The 23,804-nt window shown below is 42.7% G+C and overlaps 1 protein-coding gene across 2 annotated transcripts; it reads left to right on the forward strand.

Moving 5' to 3' along the window:
* The first annotated feature begins 17 nt into the window (after positions 1 to 17).
* Glod4 (glyoxalase domain containing 4) lies at positions 18 to 22,662 on the forward strand. 2 transcript variants are annotated; one of them, XR_012912332.1, is made up of 10 exons: positions 27 to 207; positions 4,720 to 4,769; positions 5,978 to 6,098; positions 8,103 to 8,247; positions 10,990 to 11,126; positions 11,507 to 11,593; positions 12,187 to 12,300; positions 12,389 to 12,475; positions 21,116 to 22,019; positions 22,069 to 22,662. XR_012912332.1 is itself a non-coding variant. In XM_075991606.1 (9 exons), exons 1-9 carry the CDS (start codon positions 118 to 120, stop codon positions 21,179 to 21,181), a joined length of 897 nt encoding a protein of 298 aa, XP_075847721.1. In that variant the 5' UTR covers positions 18 to 117; the 3' UTR covers positions 21,182 to 22,662. The 2 variants fall into 2 exon arrangements, 1 of the variants encoding a protein (XP_075847721.1); XM_075991606.1 differs by having other exon boundaries at positions 18 to 207; positions 21,116 to 22,662.
* Positions 22,663 to 23,804: the final 1,142 nt, after the last annotated feature.

Genomic DNA, 23,804 nt, shown 5'->3' on the forward strand with positions numbered 1-23,804 from the left:
CAGCGCGCCACCTCACGCGAGCGCGCTGTCGAGTACTAGTGACGTCACGCGACGGTCTTCTCGGTCCGTGAACGGGGTGGCGCTCTGCCTGGGGACTCAGTCTTCGCGGTGGGAGTCATGGCCACTCGTCGAGCTCTGCATTTCGTATTCAAAGTGGGGAACCGCTTCCAGACGGTGCATTTCTTTCGAGATGTCCTGGGGATGCAGGTGCAGAGTGGGGCGAGCGGGGCTGGCGCAAGCCGCACCGGGGAGGGAGGACGAGCTGCGGGTGAGGCCACTTCAGCCGCCTGGCCCATGGCTCTGGGTCGGCACTGCGGGTTTTTCAACTTTTGCGAGCCCCCGTTTTCGGGTTGGGAAGCCTTTCAAGGACACTGATCTACCAGCTGTGTTGTCTACGCACGTTCCGTCATCTACAGGCCGTCACAAATATGTGTTATACTCCTGTCTTGGGGAGCTTATAGTCTATCGTGAAGGAGCATTGGCAGGCAAGACGTTATTAAAGTCCCTTCCAGTTCACGACAGTGTTAGGAAAAAAATCCTAAGACGAGCCGCACCGCCGGCACATAGAAATCCAATTAGGTCAAATTAAACCGAATTAAAATGCCCGTGTTTTATTAAGCAGAGCGCTCTCAGGACCCCGGGGCGGGGTCAGGACCTGGCATGCTGGGAATTGGAGTCCAGACCAATGCAACTCCCAGGCAGGGGCCTGGGATGGATGCCAGGGGCTAGGTTGCCCAACTTAACATTCCAGATTCTTTGGATATAGGGGTGACAGGAAGTTGAAGTGATAATTATGACGAACATTTTAGGCTCTCTTTAGAAAAAAGGCATAGACTCAAGTCTGGCTACTCTCTGTGGCATGGGACAATGTGGGCGGGGGAGAGCTGAAAGTTGGTGGCTCAGCAAGGAGGTGTGGCTGGAAAGGCATTCTGTTCATTGCCATCCTGGAGATGCCAGGCATCTGTTTCTTGAGGGAGGTAATAAGGCAGGTGTCTAGGAGGAAAAAAAAATACTGTTATTACTGGCCCTGTGAAATGAGGCTAGCCATGGGATGAGACACAATAGCAGAGGAAACCTGATTTTACTTGGCAGGTGTCCTTGATCTAGGAGAGCTGGTACCAACGGTGAAGTCCCAGGAGCTGGTACAGGTGTTTTTGGTGTTGTCCTGGGAGCACTTTTGTAGCTTGATCTTGGCTTAGGCAGCAGGAGTGACCTACAAAATATGCTTAAAACTGGCTGGGGTTAGTGTAACAGTAAACAATTAAAAAATTAAAAATCCTGGATTTTTACCGAACCTGATTCTGATGTAGCAATAGAACTTTTCCAGGAACCTGTAAGAGAACTGGAACAGATTTTCTATCTTGGTGTCATAGCAAAAGGCTACTGCTTTAGGTTAGAAGGCAATTAGAGGAAATTGGGAACTCTGAACCTCTGAAGATTGAAACCTGTTAATCCTGGACTATGAAGCCTGTTAAAGAACAGTACCTTGAGTTGTCAAATGCCTTTAGACAGATCTGGGAGGAATAAATGAGCAAAACATGAAACAGCTTTTTAGCTAGCAGGCAATCCCAAATCCTCTCTCCTTGTCCTGGGAGAACATCAATCTTAGAAGCAGTGCTTGCCAGGCCCAAAGATTTTTCATGTGAGGGGAAGATTTAGTCTGTCTTGGCAGGATGAGCAGATCGATTTCCGGGTGAAGCATCCAGGAAGCTGGAGTGGTAAAAGGCCTCTTTTGCTTCTGTGTGGGTGGCTTTGCTAAACCCAGAGCAAGCCTGGAGACAGCCGATCTTCTGTCTTCTTGGAGAAGCCAAGGGTGCTGCAAAAGCTGACATGTCTCTGTGTTAGAAGCTCTATTATTATTAAAGTGCCATGATCTCAGATCTATAAAGGCACTTGAGAACCAGGCACCATTTTCTGGTATTTAAAGCTGGGCATATAAGCCGAATTTTTAGAGCTGTTGTAATCTGGAAACACACATGTGCATAAAACTTAAATTCACAGCATGAAAACACAGTTACACACTTATATAAACACATTGTGGTCACATTATTTTAACATAGAAACAAATAGAACACCCTTAGAAACCTGTGTCAGCTGACTAGGCATTGGAAGAGGAAATAGAAACATGCAGATGAAACATTTCAGAGTTTTAGATTGGAAGGACGGGGTGTGGGGGACAGATTTGTCCTAGAGACTTAACAGGGAAGGGGGCGCGGAGCAGCGGAGGTGCCAGCGTGGTCCCTGCGTAGAAGGCAGAGACCAGGGAAACAGCTATGGAGAATCCCAGCACAGTTAAGTCTGTTGGGGAACACCAGCAGCAGGGAAGTGGCCGGCAGCAGCAGAGATGCCAGAGTGGTCCCTGTGTAGACGGCAGAGACCAGGGAAACAGCTATGGAGAGCACAAGGCCGAGTATCTGGCCTGTTCTGATTTGACACATTTGGGTGTGATCAGCATATTGAAAATTCGGCTTCAGTCAGGGCTGGCGATTTAAAGTTTAGGTTCTGGGAATGGAACCCATGGTCTTGCGCATGCTAAGCAAGCACTCCACCGTCTCACTACATGAACGTCATGTCAGGGCAAGATCGAATGGGCTCTTTAGTAAAGTTACTCAGGCCCTCTGTGTCAATATCTGACTGTCCTCTGGACAGCCCAGATTTAAGCATGAGGTCAGTATTTAGTCTTCTTCGTAGTCCCTGGAAACATTCTGGGACGCTGAAAATGTCGTGAGGTTTATGGAGGAGCTCTTGGTAAGTCAGGGAAGTAGGGACACACCAGTGCAGAATACTTCGTAGGCACAGAATTCAGCTTAGTGCAGAGATGTTCCAGAAGGTGAGGAGTACAAAGGGAGCTATACAATCAATCAGTCAATACGAATTAATCATTCATAGGAATATCTGCTGTGTATAGGCTGGAGAGATGGCCCGGCCTTTGAGTAGTTAATGTTCTTCCAGAGGATCCATGGTGCATTCCCAACACCGGTGTTGGGTGGCTCACAATCATTGTAAATCCAGCTCCAGGAGATCTGACATGTGGCCGACAGACAGACACACACACACTCCTACCCCTACCTGCTGTTTCAGAGTACCATATTAAGGTTTGTCAACAAAGGTACAAGTAACTTTGGTGTTTGTTCCCATTTAGAGCACATGATGTGGGAAATGAGATTTCTAACTAACAATCCCGGAAGTCAGAGTTAGTGGCACTAGATGTCATTATTGTGTTTCTTCGTTGATCCAAAGGTTGTTGTGAGGATTAAACAGGTTATTGTATAGTGGTACTTGACTCATATATAGTTCTGTATTAGCAACCTTTATGCTAAAATAACAGGAGAGATTTACCAACCTGGGTTATCAGGAGATAATTAATGGGGGCCTGTGTTCAAGATGACCTGGGAAGGTAGGGTTTCCACATACCAAGATTAGGGGAAGAGTTACTCAAGGAGACCTGAATAGGTGATGTGGAGGTATTTGGGAACTGACACTGATTTTATGTACATTTAGCTAGCTCAAGAGACGGGATGTGAGAGTGTACAGGTAGGGATTGTTCCTGGTTTTATTTTGAATGCTGTGCGTGCAAAGCACTTTGAGGTTTGTGCTGAAGTGAGGGGAGCTTGTGATGCCATGAAAGCCATGCTTTAGGGCTAAATTTTTATGGTAGTATTAAGAAAAGGGATCAGTAAGTTTCCGTGGGTTTTTTTTTGGGGGGGGGGGAGGCAGTAAGTAGCTCAGGTTGCCTTCGAACTTGGTATGCTTCTGCCTCAGTGCCTCTACCCACGTGCGGCTAATAAAGTGGATTTTGTAATTTTTGAGGGAAGTAATGGAACTTCAATAGGAGCAGTAGGAATCAAAAATGAAAAATAGCTGAGTGTGTTGTGGCTTATTCCTGCAGTCCCAGCGGTTGGGAGGCTCAAGGCCAGCCTACATTACATAGCAAGTCTGAAGCCAAATTGTGCTACATAATGAGTCAGTGTCTCAGGGGGGGAAGCAGGGCGGGGAGCAGACGCTAAGACACTGAGAGCCTCCTGTATCCTAGGTTCTGTCTTAGGTGCTCAAACAGGTTATCCATTTTCACCAGATAGTTGTGCTCACACTCAGTCTGACACTAGAACCTAAAACAACTTGCTCAACCACTGCATGCTGCGGTCAGACTTCTCTAGTGCTGACCTTGCTTTTCTACCATGGGTGGCTTCCTACCCCAAAGAGATTTCATACCTGTTTGAGAGCACAACTCTTTTTAGGGGAAGAGGGTCACAGGATCTCATTATGTATCCTTGGCTGTCCTTGAATTCACCCTCTAGATCAAGGTGACTTTGAACTCACAGAGATCCTCCTGCCTGTGTCTCTTGAGTATTGGTATTAAAGGTGTGGTCTACCATGCTCATCTTAAGATGTTTTTACCTCTGCTACATCTAACCTGGAAGTTCTGTTTGTTTCTCTTAGTAAAACTGGCAAATTATAATATTTATATCTGCCCTTTTAGTTTGTATAAATGCACCATCTACAATACTAATGCACCTGAAATTCCAGCATGTAGATAGCTGAGGCAGGAGGATTATAGTTGGAGACCAGCTGGGCTACACAGCCTACGACAGTGAGGCTGTTTTTAAAAGTCAAGGGCTACGAGTGTTGCGCAGCAATAGAGCACTGTTGTAACACATTCCTTGGATTCCCAGCACTCCAGAGAAGTAACATTTATAATTTAGTCTATTTCTTTACTAGGTTCTGCGCCATGAGGAATTTGAAGAAGGCTGCAAAGCTGCATGTAATGGGTATGGAACCTTGTGTCTTAAAATCTTAGGTTCTAAATAGCTCCCAAACAGAACACTTTCACAGAATTGAGTATACAACAGTGGGATAAATTTTGGAATAAATAAATAAGTAATTTTTAAAAGGAGGCAAGAAATAAAAGCTACCTGAACAGCAGTGGGGACTCACTCGCCCTTTGTTTCTCGGTGTTTCACACAGCACTTCAGATCCAGCAAGCAGTTCTCCAGTACTTCAGATTCAGCCAGTTATCTATTTAACTCAGCTCCTTGTCTCTGGAGGTATATGAGACCAGCTACAGATCGTAGTCGGCCCTGTCCCTGACCTCAGGGAAACACTGCTTACATTCGCTGACTTATTACAGAGAAGACAGCTCAGAAAGCGCCAAGCAGAAGAGCTGTGTGCAGAAAGGCTGAGAGAGAAGAGGGCAGCACTTCCAATGGCTTCCACGGTCCCAGCACCTCTATGGCTTCAACAAACTTATCAAATCAAATAGCTTTTACACAGATTTATAGTGTTTACTCTCCACCCCTCCCCTTCCCAAAGGTGCGTGTGGCTGAACATTCTAATCTTTTGGTCTTTTTGGCAACCAGGCAAATTCTTGAGCTATCCAGCCTCACCTTCAGTCAGCTCATTTGGTGAACTCAGGCATTCCAGAAGTTGCTCATGAATACAAGACCCGCTTAGCAGGGAATCCCAAGGCTTAACGAACTCTATACCAGGAGTCGTAACAGAGACAGAAATTTTTTTCATATTTTACTACAAGCATAAATAAGTACGAGCCGTGAGTAAAGCAATGGCTTATTGTCTCCTGAGCTAAGTATCCACAGCAAGTTGAAAGCTTCCAAGGTCCCTTGGGATTTGTGTGCTTACTGATATGCAAGGACATTGTCTGAGGTTAGACTCGAGAGCTGCTTTTAGGATTCCTTTCCCTACATTTTTTTAAAGGTAACTAAATCTTTCCCTTAAATACGTGCCAAATGGACGGTGTGTGGGGTGTGCGGTTGTGGGGTGTGCGGTTGTGGGGTGTGCGGTTGTGGTGCTTGAGTACTGTCCACAACTGCTGTCAGCACCTTCAAAGGTCATCTCATCCTTGTTTAGAATTTATGGGACCCAAAGGGACTGGCTACCTCTCTGTATCCAGAAGTAGGAAGCAGATTTTTCCTGTGACCTCTGAGTTCATTTACTTTCTTTCTTTCTTTTTTTTTTTCAGGCCTTATGATGGGAAGTGGAGTAAAACAATGGTGGGCTTTGGGCCTGAGGATGATCATTTTGTTGCAGAACTGACGTACAATTATGGCATTGGAGACTACAAGCTTGGCAACGACTTCATGGTAAATATCACTGTGTCCCAGTGCATATCTAGATGAGGCAGAGACAGCTATAATAGTCCAGGTTAGAAACAAAGCTGGCGCCTGGCGATGGTGGCGCACGCCTTTAATCCCAGCACTCGGGAGGCAGAGGCAGGCGGATCTCTGTGAGTTCGAGACCAGCCTGGTCTACAGAGCTAGTTCCAGGACAGGCTCCAAAGCCACAGAGAAACCCTGTCTTGAAAAACCAAAAAAAAAAAAAAAAAAAAAGAAAAGAAACAAAGCTGGCTTTAAAAGAAGTGAGCAGCAGGCAGCTTACAACCGCCTGTAACTCTAGCTCCTGGAGGGATCTGAAGCCTCCAGCCTCCACTGGTACCTGTAATTACATGTACACACATACACATCTATACATAATTAAAACTAATAAAAATAAATCTTTCTTTAAAAAATATTTATTTATTTATTTATTATGTATACAATATTCTGTCTGTGTGTACGCCTGCAGGCCAGAAGAGGGCACCAGTCCTCATTACAGATGGTTGTGAGCCACCATTTGGTTGCTGGGAATTGAACTCAGGACCTTTGGAAGAACAGGCAATGCTCTTAACCTCTGAGCCATCTCCCCAGCCCTAAAAATAAATCTTAAGGAAATAGAGGAGTGTTTGTCTTCATGTATGTGTGTATACCATTTGCATGCAGAATCTGAAGAGGTCAGAAGAGGGTATTGGATCCAGTTGAACTGCAGTTAGGGATGGTTGTGAGCTGCCAACTGGGTGCTGGGAACTGAACCCAGGTCCTCTGCAAGACCTGTCAGTACTCTTAACTGCTGAGCCATCCCTCCCGCTCTAGATGACTCTTTAAATTTGAAGTTGAGAAGGTTGTTAGTGAGGAGGTGACAATGGAGCAAGAGTTCAGAGGAGGCCAGGTGGGAGTAGCACACACCTTTAATCCCAGAACTCAGGAGGCAGAGGCAGGCAGATCTCAGTGAGTTTGAGGCCAGCCTGGTCTATGAAGTGAGTTCCAGGACAGCCAGAGAACCCCTGTCTTTAAAAAATAAACAAAAAACAAACAACAACAACAAAAACAAAAAAGAGTTCAGAGGAGGGACGGGAGTGAGGCATGAGGAGAGAGGAGAATTCTAGGTGGAGAGGCCTGTTCAGAGGCCTCAGACAACACCTGCTTTGAGAAAATGCAAGAAAACGCTGTCACAGAGGATGAGGGGAAGGTGGCAGGAGCTGGGTTAGAAATGACATGATAACTGGGTATGGCAGCACAAGACTGCGATCCCAGCATTTAGAAGACTGAAGCAGGAGGGTATTGAGTTCTTGAGCCCAGCCAGGGCTACAAGGTTAAGACCCTGCCTCAAAGGGGAAAAGTACATAATGCTATGTTTTCTCAGAGCCGTCAAGGGAAGACAAAGCCTGTGAGCTGCTTGAGAGTAAGCTGTAGGCTCCTTTTGATCCGTGTACTCTGGCTGCAGAGTAGAAGACGGATCGACAGAACAGAGGCAGTTAGGCCAGGGTGAACAAGGATGGCCTTCCCAGAAGGCAGAATTATAGGCTATTAGGAACTTTGATTAAAGAATGCCTTCAAAGTAAAAGTATTTGTGTTTAAAATCCAAAACTGGGCTGTTGATATAGGTAGAACACTTACCAGAATTAGCAAAGCTCCATTTGAAGGTCAGCCTAATACGTGAATAACAAATAAGTAAATCCAAATTGTCTCAAATGGTTAGCTGGCCAGCCCAAGGAAGATCAAGATTTTTCTGCTTAGGTCTTGAAAACTGAGGAGATTGTCGTTGGTATTAAATGGATCACATAACACCAACATTTAAATTGTTCTGCTGTGATTTGTAAAGTCTGAATCTGGGGAATTTGGAGAAAACATCTAAAAACCCTCTTTAAAATCACTGTAAGAAAATGCCAATTAAATCTTGGGTGGTTTACCAAAGGCACTGGGGTTTTGGCTCCTTATCTCGTCCTATAAGAGCTCTGTTGTAATGATATATGTGGATGCTATCTGTCACAGGGAATCACACTTGCTTCCAGCCAGGCTGTCAGCAATGCCAGGAAGCTTGAGTGGCCACTCAGTAAAGTTGCAGAAGGAGTTTTTGAAACTGAGGCCCCAGGAGGATATAAGTTCTATCTGCAAGATCGAAGTCTCTCCCAGTCAGGTAATTATACTAGGCCAGGCAGAAGCCTGGCTAAAGGCACATTTGATAAAGATGGAAGGGAGCAGGGGCACAGTTCTTTCTCTTTGTAGTTTTTCTATATTGATAGGATGTGTCTTTCCCAAGCCAGAGTTCTTTACCTGTATTCTGGGTAAGGTATTCCCTTACATATGCATTAGGAATACATTAGTACAGAGCTACAGAGAATCTAGACTGGTTTTGTTCTGCAGATAATGCATCTTTTTAGAGTTGGTTTTTTGTTTTTTTTGTTTTCTGTTTGATTTGTTTTGTTTTTTCAAGAGCAAATAACCCAAACAACAAACCCAACTCATACTAGTTTGAACAATAAGAATGTGTTTTAAATTCACAGAGCAGGTAGACTGAGGGTTAGTAGACTCAGCAGATCAGCCATAGCGAGACCCCAGGTTTTCTCTCTGTGTTGTCCTCGCATGCTGTTAGAGCTAGTTCCCAAACCAGTATGAGATGCTGGGAGCAGGTGAGGCTCCATGCTTCCATATTCATTTTGGGAAGGAACCTTCGAACAAACCTTTTCTGGAGTCTACCAGGTGACTCTCTGATCAGATTTAATATACTCTGTCTGCTTAATACAGGTTGAGTGTACCTATTCCAAAATTCCAAAATAGCAGATTTAAAATTTTTGTTTGTTTGTTAAGACTGTCTTAGTGATGCACACCTTTAGTCCTAGCATTTGGAGGCAGAAGAAGGCAGATCTCTTGGTTCTGGGACAGCCAGGGCCACATAGAGAAACCATGTCTCAAAAACAACAACAAAAACTATATCTTAACCAGTAGTTCTGGCTAACCTAGAGCTCAGAGATCCTACTGCCTCAGCCTCCCAAGTGCTGGTGTCTCAGCCTTGTGCAACCATGCTCTGTAAGCTTGACATTCTAGTATTTGGATTTTCAGATTAGGGATGCTCAACCAGGAAAATCCATGCAAGGTTTCCAAATTCTGAAATACTTCAGGTCCCAAGCTTTTCAAATAGGTACTCAGCCTGGACTTAAGTAATGGTGAGTTCCACGTTCCGAAGATGCTTTTGTCCTTTACCTTGCTAAGTCCTCTAAGGCATTAATTCCCTGCTGATCCATTTGGACCGTACCCGTGCCTGTCCTGAAGGTCTTCTGGCTCTGGGGAGAGTTTGTGCTATTTGCTCAATTCTAGGGAGTAAACTGAAGGGCTCAGGCATGCTGGGCAAGCATTTTGTCACTGAACTCAGGTTCTTGATTATCTTGGATTTGGTGATTTTGCAATCAGTGGAGAAAAAAACTTGAGTCTGCCGGGAGGAGGCCCTGTGAAAAGCACCATGGTTAGTCTTGGCATCGCTAGTTCTCGGGTGGAGGTGATGAAAAACACAGGAAATACACTGAGTTTGTCATAGTTAGATGAGTCAGATGTAGTTGTAAACTGTTCTTTAGGAAGTTCCCTTGGCCACACCCAGGGGCACAGACCTATAATCACAGCTAGCAGGAGGGCTATAGGCTAAGGTAAGGCCTTAAGGCCTACTTGGGCTACAAAGCAAAACCAATCTGGGCAACTTGTTGAGAGCCAGTCTCAAAATCTAAAGTGGACAAAAAAGTTACAATGATGCAATGCTTGCTTAGCATGTGTGAAGCCCTAGGTAAAGTTCCTGTATTACAATAAATTAAAAAGGAAGGGAAGAAGAAGAAAGAAAAGGAAAACTACTTACTACACAGGTAGAGAGTCCTTGTCGAATGTTCAAGGGCCTGGGTTCAGACTCTGGCACCAGCGCTGGGGTTGGGATCAGAAAATCAGCACACAGGATGACATGTTTCCATGATATGCTCACTGCTTGGTAGATTTTTTTGTTTTTCTTTTTGTTTTTTAAGTTATAGTGTATGGGGGGAGGGGGATTTTTTTTAACCCTAGAATAGAAGATAAGTAAACAGGGTGGAGGACAATAAGGAGGAAAGGGGAAAAAAGTAGTGCCCATATGTCCAAAGATAACTACTGTGAACATTCTAGAGTCTGTGTTTCAGATCTTTTATTCAAAATAATGCATGCATATATATATATAAATGTACCCTGCATAAGCTGTTTTAGGAATTCCATGGCAGCATTTCTTTACAGAAAATAAGCAGCCTCTGTTGTTGGTGTTTTGTTGTTCCTAGTGTTTCATTGTTCTGAGCAACACTGTCGAATGCCTTTGTGATAAAAAGCCCTTCACACAGCCACAGTTGCTTTCTGAGTTGCTGAGAGTGGACTTGCTTTTTCAGTACATTTTTAAAACTTTTGGTACATTCTGTCAAATCCTTTCCCACAATTTTCTAATTTACATTCTGTCAGTACTTTTTGTTTCAATTCCCTTCCCTGCAATAAAACAGTTAACATTGCTAATTTGTCAAGACAACAAAAATTAAATAATGAGAAACAAATTATTTGTAAGTATTTCCTTAGTTTATTCTTTAAATTTAACCCATTAAAGATTATTTATTATTTATTGAAGCATGTAGCTTTTTTCCACCAAATGATTATCTTATTGCCATTTATTTGGATCATGTTGTTTCTTTTCATATTGATTTAAAATTCTTTCCTTATAAACTAAATTCTTTAGCTAAGAAGAGAGTTGCTGGAAATCCAATGAAAAGTCTTGCTAGGCACACACCCCCTCCAGCCTAAGCTGAATTCTACATACACTTTACCCGTTTACGCCTCCTTATCCCATCCCACTGAAGTGACCTCATTCATCCATTTCCTTACTTTACAGATCCTGTATTAAAAGTCACTCTAGCAGTGACTGATTTCCAGAAGTCCTTGAACTACTGGTCTAATCTCCTGGGAATGAAAATTTATGAGCAGGACAAGGAGAAGCAGAGGGCTCTGCTGGGCTATGCTGATAACCAGGTGAGTGACCTTGCAGAGGAACAGCTTGTCTGCTACCCTGAGTTTGGTTCATAAATCGGGTTAACATGAAAGTTTCTTCATAGTGAATCAGTGTTTACCCAGATGAACAGAAGAAAATAAATCCCACTAATAACATTTACTGCTTGATACTGCCTCCGTTTTTATTTATGGTAGCTAACCTGTAAACTTTGGGGGTTTTCCTGTCTCTGCCTCCTGACACACTTTAGGAATGGTAGGGTCACGTACCCAGCTACCATATCCAGCTTTATGCTGGCGTCTGTACTGAGGTCCTCACGCTTGCATGGCAAGCACCTTACGAAGCATGGTAGATGTGTGTAATATGTCAGAAAGCATCAGCCCACTTTCTTATTTCTCTGCAGTGTAAGCTGGAGCTGCAGGGTATCAAGGGTGCAGTTGATCATGCAGCAGCCTTTGGAAGAATTGCCTTTTCTTGTCCTCAGAACGAGGTACTATTTGATAATTGCTTGTTTTTAAAAATTCATTATTTTTAATATGTGTATGCATGTGTGTCTATATGCATGCTGGTGCAGGTGTCTGTGGCAACTGTCAGATTCCCTGAACTTGGACTTACAGGGAGTTGTGAGACCTTGAAGTGAGTGTGTAGCCATCTCTCTGGCTCCTTTTCTTTCCTTTTAAAATGTGTGTGTGTGTGTATGTGTGTTTGTGCACACATGAGTGCAGGTACCCCACATTGGATTCCCCCTGGAGCTGGAGTTACTAGCTTGTGTGAACCCTCTGATGTGGTTGCTGGGAACTAAACTTGGGTCCTCTATAAGAGTAGTACTTGTTCTTAGTTGTTGAGCCCTCTCTCCAGCCCCTGACCTGATTGTGTAAACTCTGTCACTGTCTGGTTACAACCCAGTTAAGAATCTTGGACTTCCTTTCTGAGTTCATTCTGATTGTGGCTTTGTTATCAGCTTTCCCATTCTTTTAAAAACCACTGAGATAATAAAATAAAAGTGGTGCCTTGGTCAAATGAGGACCGTGCCATAGAAGTGGTATGTGACTCTTGCTCACTTGCCTTTTTGTATTCTTTAAGTTGTCAGACATAGAAGCCTTGATGAAAAGGGAGAACCAGTCGATCCTGACTCCACTGGTGAGTCTGGATACCCCAGGGAAGGCGACAGTACAAGTAGTCATCCTGGCTGACCCTGTAAGTGCCGCCTAGGGAGGGGACAGTTGTCCTGGGGATTTCTTCAAAGATTTTTTTTTTCACATTACTGTTCTCTTTTTTGGTATAGGATGGACATGAAATTTGTTTTGTTGGGGACGAAGCTTTTCGAGAACTTTCTAAGAGGGATCCCAAAGGAAACAAGTTATTGGATGATGTGAGTATTATTTCTTTTCTTTCTTTTTTCCTTTTTTTGTTTTTGAGACAGAGTTTTTCTGTGTAGCTTTGGAGTCTGTCCTGGAACTTGTTTTGTAGACCAGGCTGACCTCCAACTCATAGAGATCCTCCTGCGTCTGCCTCCTGAGTTCTGGGATTAAAGGTGTGCACCACCAGCACCCGGTATGAATCTTATTTTTATATTGATGTCACTATAGGCCACAGCAGAATAGTATAAAGGAGGTACAGGGTCCAGGTGCTGTTAAGCATGTCCTTTCCCTGTTGCAATAACTTTTAATCAGAGACCAACATCTTTAGTATTACCTACATTACTCCTTAGGACTTTCCATCTTCCCTCTGCCCCAGGTGGACTAGGAAGGAATCCACTACTGCAGTGAACATCATTGTTCAGCTCAGTGGATGAAAGTACCTGGGTTCCATCCCCTTCTGTTTCCTTGGTTATTTGGTTTCCATTTGACATCATTCTTTTCCTTTTTCCTTCCCATTTGTTCTTGTTATCACATCAAGAAACCCAGTAAGTAGCTCTTTCACTGGGTGGTGATGGCACACACCTTTATTTAATCCCAGCACTCGGGAGGCAGAGACAGGCGGATCTATGTGAGTTCGACGCCAGCCTGGTTTACAAGAGCTAGTTCCAGGACAGGCTCCAAAGCTACAGAGAAACCCTGTCTCTAAATAAATAAATAAATAAATAAATAAATAAAAAGAAAAGGAAAAAGAAATCCAGTAGTTCTCATCTCTTAAAAGCTCTTTTTGGGAGGCAGAGGTAGAAGATCTCTGTGAATGCAAGGCTAGCTGGTCTGCATAGTAAGTTCCAAGCCAACCAGCGCTACATAGTGAGACCTTGTCTCATAAAGACAAAAAACAATTGCTGGAGACATGGGTTAGTGGTTAAGAGACCTTACTGTTCTTAGAGAGGACACAGGTTCAGTTCAAGGGATCTGATGCCCTCTTCTGACCTCCACGTGCTCCTGCATGCACATGATGAACATGCACACACTCAGGCACACACATGCACAATAAAGTAAATAAAAAACAAAACACCCAAACCAAACCCTTTGAATTCCATATTCCATCACCAGATACTTGTTTATTTCTGTTTTTGAGATATGAGTCTGTGTCTCCAAACTGACTACAAACTACTGATCCTCCTGCCTCAGCTTCCTAAGTTTTAGGACTGTATCACCAGGTTTCTTTAATTAGATTTCTGTTTCAGAGATCTGTGTACACATAGTTTCTACTTTGTCTGAAATGCGTACTTCATCTGTTCTGTACTAGATGTTGGCAGCAAGTAGTGTTCATGTTGACATTGTTGGTGATCTCATCTTGCCAAATGCAGCAAGCAGCTTCTGTTCCCATCAAACCTGATTTTTCATCAGGAAGCAGTAGCTCATTGTTGTACTCCGACTTCTAACATAGACCTAGTGTGAAACAGACATTCTCTGAATACTTTGGACTTCTGAGACAGGGACTTTGTTGTCCTAGTTGTCCTCAAGTTCCTGGGCTCAAGGGACCTTCCTGCTTTAACCTTCGATGTAGATAGGACTGTAGGCCCGACCACTAGGCCTCACTCACTTCTGAATACCTAATCGAGTGACAGAAGGAATCAATCTATCCCAGTTCTATCATTTTTAATCTATATAACTAGCCTTTAAATGGTTTATTAAAATTCTCTGAATTTCTAAAAGTTCATTTTTGAAATTTATCTTAAAATGGTGAAATAAAATTAAAATACTCATTTCTTGGGGCTATGATGTGCTTTATGGAAGATAATTAACCATAGACATAAGAACAGTCATTGTGAATTAAAACAAAAATACGTAGAAGATACCTTTTGAAGCTTTATCATGAAGGAAAATAGAATGTTGAGTAAGCTTTTGATTGACAAATATGCCACTCTTTCCTTCTTTGCTCTTCGATGCACTGGCGGCTCCCCGTTCTCTGAGCTCTTCTATGGAACTGAGACCTTGCCTTCTTCATATCTCCCCGATGCTTCTCCAGAGCCAGCTGCTGTTCTGATTTCCAGCACAGTAGATCAGTTTTATTTTTGGATTTTAAACAAATGAATCCATTTAGTAGGTATTTCTCTGTGCTTGGTTTCTTTCTCTCAAGATAACATTTTGAGACTCCACTGTGTAATTGCATGTATCATCTTTTGTATTGTTTTTATTAGATAACACCTGGTTTATCCATTCCCATGGTAGCAAACATTTAGGTTGTTTTTAATCTACTTAAGGAAGGGTGCTGTTAGCATTCTTGTTTAAATATGCTTGTAGCTACATGTTTCATGTCTCTGAGGTCATAGGAGAATTGCTTTTACTGTACAGGAAAGTGCCGGACAGTTGACAAGAAGACTTATTGTAGTGAATCTCTTAGCCAATCTCTCTCTTCATAGTTAGTTATATAGTTGTATAGTCAGCCATGTCTGAAAATATTAAATACGAACTTCAGAAGTAACTCATCCATTTTAGATTGTACCCTGCTTTGAGTGGCATAATCAAATCACTTGTTCTCTTGCCTGACCCCTTGGGACAGGAATCATCTCTTTGGACAGTGTATCCATACTGTGTGCACAACTGAATATACAGTCCTGGAGTCACCTAGTAGCTAATTGTTATTAGATTAACTCTCAGGATCTCAATGCTTGGGTTCAAAACCTTTATTTGCTTAATAATGCCTCCAAATGGCAAAATAGCAGTTTAACTATGACAAAGAGTAGCTGCGGACTGGCAGGATGGCTCAGTGGGTAACGGTACTTGCTGCCAAGCCTGACAAACCTGAGTTCAGTCCCTGGGACCCACATGATGAAAGGAGAGACTGGACTCCTGCAAATTGTTCTCTAATCTACTGTACTGTGGCATGTGTGTGCCCACACATACATACACTCAATAAATAAATAAACGTAATGGAAAAAAAGGGGAGCCACAAATGATTATCTTTTAGATGAGGAGGTGAAGTTCTTGGCTTAATAAACCAAAGAAATTGGTTAAGGGGATTAGAGTATAGTCACATAACCCTAGACAGATTTTTCTATTCCCCCCACCCCCACAAGGTTTCTCTCTGTAGTCCTGGCTGTCCTCTGTCCTGGAACTGGCTTTGTAGATCAGGCTGACCTCAAACTCAGAGAGATCCTCCTGCCTCTGCCTCCTGAGTGCTGGGATTAAAGGTGTGCATCACCACCTCCTAGCTAGCTTTTTCCATTTTCATGTAAAATAAATGCTAAGTTGCTAAGATCAAACATGAGAACAAATCTAAGACATTGGAAAGAAGAAAAACCATGTCCTGGGTTACTACTGTTGTGCTTCAGAATGAGCAGAAGGTACAGCACTTGGTGAGTCCTTAGTTAAGATGAGCACCAGAGCTGCTGGAAGCTCAGTGCATGAGCACTTGCCTAGCAGCTGTACAGCCAGCTCAGTCCCAGGATCCCTAAAATCAAGCTTGGAAGGTGTCAGTTACTAGACTGGGCCTATTCAGGCCTCCTCTGGAGTACTGGAACCCTCTCCAAGGAACATGGGGAGTTGCTGGGTCTGTGTAGGTGTACTTGTTTACTTTCTCCCCAGCATTTTTTTTGTTACTGCTTCTTTGATTCTGGTAGCTGTCCTAAGAAATGGAGAATAGTTTCTTGTTGTGGTTTGAATATGTACTTCCCTAATGACTAATAGTGAGTAGCACCTATAGATAAACTTCTTAGTTTATTCTTTTATAAATTAAATATTCAAGTCTTGTCTATTTTTACATAATAGTTTTGGTTTATGTTATGTGATATTTTATGGATAAAATTTCAAATACACACCAAACAAGAGCACAGCTGTGCCTCCCATGTTTCCGTGCCATACACTTTCAGCATTTCTTCCCGTCACTCCGACTCTCTTCCTTTTTCTTCTTTTTGCTTGCGGATGCTCAGGAAAATCTCAGGCATCATAACATTTATCCTAAAATACTCAAGAGTATTTTGTGTTTAAAGTCATTTAAAGGAAGTAGGAATTAAGCAATTTCCTTATGTACCATACACTTTAAGAAAAACAAGACTATGTGTATGTACATATATATGTATATACACACACGCACTATGTATAGTTTTATCTTTGTGTGTGTATGTCTGGCGTGTGTTTAGATGTGTGTGTGCACCTGTGTGAATGGTGTGAGTATGTGCTGCACATGCCACAGTGCATATGTGCACGTCAGAGGACAACATTCAATCTTCTGTCTTCTTTGAGATAGGATCTTGTCAGAGCTCCTTCAGCAGTTGACTTTGAGCTCCCAGACATTCTCCCTCTGTCTCCATTCTGCCGTAACTAGGGTTACAGATACCTGATTGCACCAGCTATTTCACAGGGCCTGAGGATTTGAACTCTTTCTTGTCCATCAAGCTTACATGGAGAGTGCACTTTAACTACTGAGCAATCTCCCTACGCCCAACCTCTCAAATTTTTGTTTCTTTTGTTATGTATTGTCTTTTGAGGCAATATTTCTCTGTGCAAACCTGGCTGTCCTGGAACTCTCTATGTCAAAGAGACTGGCCTTGAACTTGATATGTAGCTGAGGATGACCTTGAATTTCAAGATATCTCTCTCTCTCTCTCTCTCTCTCTCTCTCTCTCTCTCTCTCTCTCTCTCTCTCTTCCATGTCAGATTCTGCTTGTGTGTGCATGTGAGAAGCCAAAGCAGGGCACTATGTGTCTTCCTCTATCACTCTCCACCACGTTTCCTTGAGAACTAGAAGTTTGTGATTTCTGATAGCTAGCTGGCCAGCCTACCAGCCAGCAAGTTCTTATATCAGCCTATCTCCGCCTCACAGCACTGTGGGAACAGCAAAGTGCAGCCATGCTTTTTACTAGGGTATCTGAATTCAGGTCTTCATGTTTGCAGAGCAAGTGCTCTTATCCATTGAGTTATCTCCCTATCCCTGTTGGCTTATTTCTTTAGACAGGTCTTAGAACTCAGTGTGGTTAATAGGTTGTTCTCAAATTCTAAGCATTCACCATGCCTTAACTTCCCAAGTAGTGGGATTGCAGGTTTGAGCTACTTTGCCTAGCTTTGGCATGTTCTTTTATTCTTTGGTTTTGGTTTTTTCAAGACAGGGCCTCAGTATGTAGCCCTGGCTGTCCTGGCACTCACTATTGTTGTAGGGTATTCACCAGAGAAGACTGCTCAAACATAATTAGTTTAAGCCAATAGAAAGTCTTTTAACTGGCTGGCAACTACATTGGGTGTTTGGAATCCCAGTATAGCCCCGAGCCTTTCTCAGAATGAGCTTTTAAGCACAAAAAAACATGTCCTGGGTTGACATACTTCATTGTCAGTTAACAAGAATAGTTATCCAGAAGCAGAACTTTAGAAGCCAAAAAGCAAGGATAGTACATTTAGAGACTTTCTCAGAACTGTGGACTTTGATGGATTAGGCCTTTGTTTTAGTGTTGGCTGGCGGTGCTATTTGCTGAGTTTTACAGCCTTCTGCCATGGAATCAGTTGTGCTAAGGTCTCCAGCCCTGTTATACTATGTAGACCAGGCTAGCCTGGAACTCACAGAGAACCACCTGCCTCTTCAGTGCTGGGACTAAAAGTGTGCACCACCACACCTGGTGTGCTTTGACATGTCCGTAAGTGCTGTGTGTATACTCTCTAACTCTAGATTCTGTGAGTCACAGCCTGTAATTAGTCACTCATGGCTGTCAGGTATTCAGTAAATGGGAGACAGGGACTTGGATGGAGCTCTTTGAGGATTTTATAATCAATTCTTTCCTTTCTATGCACCCTGGTCCTTTCTGTGGGCAAAAGAGATCTTGCTGGGTATATTCCCAACACTTGGGAGACAGAGATAGGAGGATCACTGTGAATTCAAAGCCAGCTTGGTCTACATAGCAAGTTCCAGGACAGCTAGGGCTATAGAGAGAGATCCTTCCTCAAAAACAAACAAAGAATGATATCTCCTAATATTCCAGCTGTTCAAGCTAAGACTTCTCAGAGCTGTTTCTGTTTTGCTTTGAATCTACTTTTTACTCTACAGTAGTTTTAGTCTTTGAAGATTTTTTTTACATTTTATTTATTCGCTACACATGCAGGCCATGGCATGTGATGGAGGTCAGAGAGCACTTGTGTTCTCTCCCTCGACTATGTGAGTCCTGGGGATCAAACTCAGAAAGTATCTTTACCTCATGAGCCAGCTTGCCAGCCCTAGGATAGTTTTCAGTTTCTATACACTTTGATGCGGTTTCTTCTCACTTATTTTGGTTTTCTCTTAAATTCTGTTTGCCATTTTTCACCAAAAGCTGAGTTCTATTTCTGAGATATCTCTCATCTTTTGACACTGCTTTTGAAATCCAGTGAGTTTTAAACTAATCTTCCAATTCTGTGCTGCCTCCCAGATACATTCTTCACTTGACTGGTCCTTATCTACTCTCTGGCCTATCTTTATCTCTTGAAAGCCCTTAGCTCAGCCCTATTCCCATCTCACTGCACTGCTTATAGTAAAAAAAATACTCTTGTCTCCACCCAAAGTGTTTTTCTCTTTTTGAGCTGGTCCTTTAGAATGGAGAGGTTCTCTTGGATCCTCCTAGCCAGAGTTAATTGTTCTTTCCCCCATCCTTTATGACTGCTAAAACAGAAACATCTCTTCCAGCTCTTGGGAGGTTGTTGGGTTGTTTGTTTTTGATTTTTCAAGACAGGGTTTCTTTGTGTAAACAGCTCTGACTGTCTTGGAACTCACTATATAGACCAGGCTGACCTCGAATTCCCAGATATCCACCTGCCTCTGCTTCCTGAGTACTGGGATTAAAGATATGTGCCACCACCCCCTGGCAGGGAGTTGTTTTTTAATATTGCTTTAAGGTTTAAGTTCTTTATATTTTCATTCAAATAGTAAAAACCTGATTATTACTTATTTAGGCAAAGATTTATGAAGTAACTGGCAATTTTCCTACTCCTCCCCTGGGTGCTGGTATTGCAGGTGACCACCACCAGGCTGGCTAGATCTAAGATTTCATGTAAAGAAATATAGCCATGCTCTTTGGACTGGAGAGGGGGGGTGAAGTAGGGGGAAGGAAAAGGGAGGCGGGGAGGAGACAGAAATTTTTAATAAAAAAAAAAGGAAAAAACAAAACAAAACAACAAAAAAGAAATATAGCCATATCTTAGCCCATTTTTTAAGTCCCCTGCCAACGTTAGTCACCTTCAGCTTCACTATTGCTAATCACATTTATTTATTTATTTAATTTTTCTGTTATGTTTCCTGATGTAAACATTATCTTGTCATTTCCTCCTGGTGTAGATGAGTATTTTTGACACACTATTTCTCCAACTATTTATTGTTTCCTATCCTTTAATCTGATAGGACTTTATGGGTCTTTTACAGTAAATACCTCAAAGCACATATATTTTTTGAAAAGTAACTTTTAAAAAATAATTTAAATTTATTTTATGTGCATTGGTGTGAAAGTGTCAGATTCCCTGAAACTGGAGTTACAGACTGTTGTGAGCTGCCATGTGGGTGCTGAGAATTGACCCAGGGCCTCTGGAAGAGCAGCCAGTGCTCTTAACTGCTGAGCTATCTCTCTGGTCCCCCAAAAGTAACATTCTCTGTAATTCCGTAGCTGTTCAGTATAGTTCCTAAAATCTACATTGTCACTCCTGTCATACCTGGACTCAATATATTACCTAGTGCATGATAAAAACTCAATTTTAAATAAAAGATTTATTTTTATTACCATTTCCTTTTGTGTGTGTGTGTATGAGCATATGGCACACATGCAGGTGCCTCTGTGGTGCAGGATACAGTGTTAGTTCCCCTGGAGTTAGAGTTGCTGGTGGCTGTGAGCATCTTTACGTGGATGCTGGGACATGAACTCCAGCCCTCTGCAAGAGCAATACGTATGCTTACCTGCTGAGCCATCTCTCCAGCCCCCAAAAGACAGGGTTCTCTGTGTAACAGCTCTGGCTGTCCTGGAGCTCACTTTGTAGACTAGGCTGGTCTCAAACTCACAGACATTCCCCTGTCTCTGCCTTCTGAGTGTTAGGATTAAATGTGTGGACCACCACTACCCAGCTCATATTTGCTTTTTGATTGAATAAAAGTTTTCTTACCAAACATCCAAATGACTTATAGAGGCAAACATTTTGTTTTTTCAAGACAGGGTTTCTTTGTAGCTTTGGAGCCTGTCCTGGAACTAGCTTTTGTAGACCAGGCTGGCCTTGAACTCACAGAGGTTCACCTACTTCTGCCTCCCGAGCACTGGGATTAAAGACGTGAGCCACCACCCAACTTTGTTTTGTTTTGTTTTTTGTTTTTTTTTTTTGTTTGTTTGTTTTTTAAAGATTGGGTTTCTCTGTATAGCCCTGGCCATCCTGGAACTCGCTTTGTAGACCAGGCTGACTTTGAACTCAGAGATTCCTCTGCCTCTGCTTCCCAAGTGCTGGGATTAGAGGTGTATTCCACCATGCCTGGCTGTGACACTTTTTGGTGGTGATACTGGGACTTGAACTGGAATCACCAAGCGACTGCTTGGTACACACTATCTCTCCTGTTACAGTGAACAACACTCTCTACACAGATGAACTTGCTTTTGTGCTAATATCACGGTGGAGAATGCAGACTTGGAGTGATGTCTGTCCATCTGTTTCCATAGGCAATGGCTGCAGACAAAAGTGATGAGTGGTTTGCCACGAGAAATAAACCAAAGGCTTCGGGTTAATGGAAGACATGCGAGAGCAGCGCTTAAACTCCAGTCTGGAGTCTGAGTCCAGTGCGGCTGTTTACAATGAACACTGTGTCCAACACAGACAAGAGGTTCATGGGGTAGTTTCACTCTTCAAAGCTTTATGTTCTAGAAATGAAATGTTTTTTATCATTCTCAGTAGTGGTGAACTCCTGTATGTAATTGTATGAAATTTGGTAACAACTTATTGTCCAGCCTGAGATAGCTCTATGGAACATTACCCTTGGCTGAGGGTAGTGGAAAATTTGATTAGCTGTGAATCATGTAGATAATATTGGAACAAATGTTCAGATGAAAGCCAAACTAGCTGGGCATGGTGGCGCATGCCTTTAGTTCCAGCACTTGGGAGGTAGAGTCAAGGATCTCGGAGTTCAAGGCCAGTCAGGACTATAGAGAAAGACCCTGTCTTTAAACAAATCCAAAAAAGCTGAACCAACTGCTTAGAGTGCTCGTGTTTCCACGTCTTGATGGATCTTCCTATGGAAGTCTTGGCATTTAAAGAAGCCTTTCCTTTCGAGTTCCAAGATAGTCTCTCCTGATATACAGGAAGACACAGTGTCACTTCACCATGGAACTCAAGGTAGCTTTTAACTTTGTAGCCCTGACTGACCTGCAGCTATGTCAGCTAGATGGCCTCAAACTCAGAGACCTACCTGTCTCTGCCTCCTGCTGGGATCAAAGGCACAAGCCACTTTACCCTTTGAGCTTTTGATCTTCCTACCTCAGCCTCCAGTGCTGGGATTATAGATGGATGTTACTAATTCAGGCTTTTGATGTTTCTTTCTTTCTTTGTTTTTAAGGAATTTTATCCTGGGTCCAAAGAGATGGCTTAGTGCTTCAGAGTACTGGTCACTCTTCTAGAGGACTCAGTTTGATCCCAGCACCCACATGTCTGTTCTTTCTGTAATTCTAGAACCAGGGGTTCCAGTACTCTCTTAATGCCTCTGAAGGCGCCGCATATCCATGTTACACAGACATATATGCAGGGGAAACACCCATAAAGAAAAATTACCCTTTGGATAAAAACTATCTGGGAGCTGGGTGGTAGTAGCACATACCTTTAATCCCAGTTCTCAGGCAGATGTCTGTGAGTTGAGGCTAGCTTGTTCTACAAAGCTAGTTCTAGGACAGCCAGGACTACACAGGGAAACCCTGTCTCAAAACAAAACAAAAAAAAAAACAGCCAAAAAACCAGATCTGGGTAATGTCTTCACTTTGATTTGATTTTACATTTTGAATAACCAGAGGAAACAGGAGATGTTTAATGAACAAAGTATTCAATGAGTCACATTTCTGTATGCTTGGGTCTGTACTACTTTGTAAAGTGGTCTTAGTCCTCTAAAATGGAGTAGATTTCTTCAGCCTGGAGAAATGTTTTCTGTTTAGGCTCATATCATTATATCATTAAAAACAGTTTTATTGAGTACATTTGTCATTAAAGATTTTTTGGAAAAGGTTTTGTTTGGTTTTGAAGCAAGGTCTCATGTTGTCCCTGCTAGTCTGAAACTGTGTAGACCCTCTAATTCATAAGAAAAAAAGGACTATTTAAAAATGTACTGACTTGTCTTGGTGGTGCACACCTTTAATCCCAGCACTTGGGAGGCAGAGGCAGAGTTCAAGACCAGCCTGGTCTCCAAAGCAAGTTCTAGGATAGTCAGGGCTGTTACACAGAGAAACCCTGTCTCAAAAAAAAAATAAATAAAAATAAAAAAAACCCACAACACTTTAGGACCCACAAGATAGTTCTGTAGGTAAAGGTGGCGGCACTTACCACAAAAACCTGGCAATCTGAGTTTTCTCTTATGAACCTAAGTAAAGGTCAGAGGAGAGAACCAACTCAATAAAGCTGTGTTCTGACCTCCACGTACACTCTTAGCACGCTCACTCCAGCCACACCTACACATATGCACACACAATAATAAAATATTTTAATGATAAAAAATATACTTTAGAGCCATCATGGGTGGTTTATACTTGTTATCCTAACACGCATGAAGAAGAAGTAGATGGATCTCTGAAAGTTGAGGCCAGCCTGGGTTTACACAGTGAATTCCAGACCAGCCAGGCCCTATCCCAAAAATCAGAATAATCAAAACACAAAACACCTTTAGAAATTTGCTGTTATGTGAATAGATTTGCCAGGCAGTGACTGTATCTCAGAAGACAAGTTTTAAAGAAAAGTGTAGGAAAATGCCATGCTACTGTAGAGTCCTTTAAGAACTCTATTTAGCCCTTCATATGCAAGCTTCAGGCACTGTGGTAGCATACTGATGTCTCTGAAATGACTGACAAAGACCCACATGTGCCTATATACATACTGTCCAGCAGGGCCCAAGCAGAGACCTAGATTAAGAACACCAATCCTAAGTACATTTAGGTTGCTAAGCCTCCAATGAGTCTTGTGGAGCCTAAGATCCTGAAACCATCTTGCTCCATTGTCCCTCAACTGCTGTGTGGTGATGCATGAGCTACTTCATCACTGTGTCACTCAAGTTTGAGTTCCATCAAAATCTAACTTCACTGGGCCTGTGTTCTAGATGAGCACTTTTCTGTTTGACTTTAGTGTTAAGACAGAGCCCCTTTCTCTTCTGTATTGTTA

Source organism: Microtus pennsylvanicus, chromosome 11 (genome assembly GCF_037038515.1).
Source record: "Microtus pennsylvanicus isolate mMicPen1 chromosome 11, mMicPen1.hap1, whole genome shotgun sequence".
Taxonomy (NCBI): Eukaryota; Metazoa; Chordata; class Mammalia; order Rodentia; family Cricetidae; genus Microtus; species Microtus pennsylvanicus.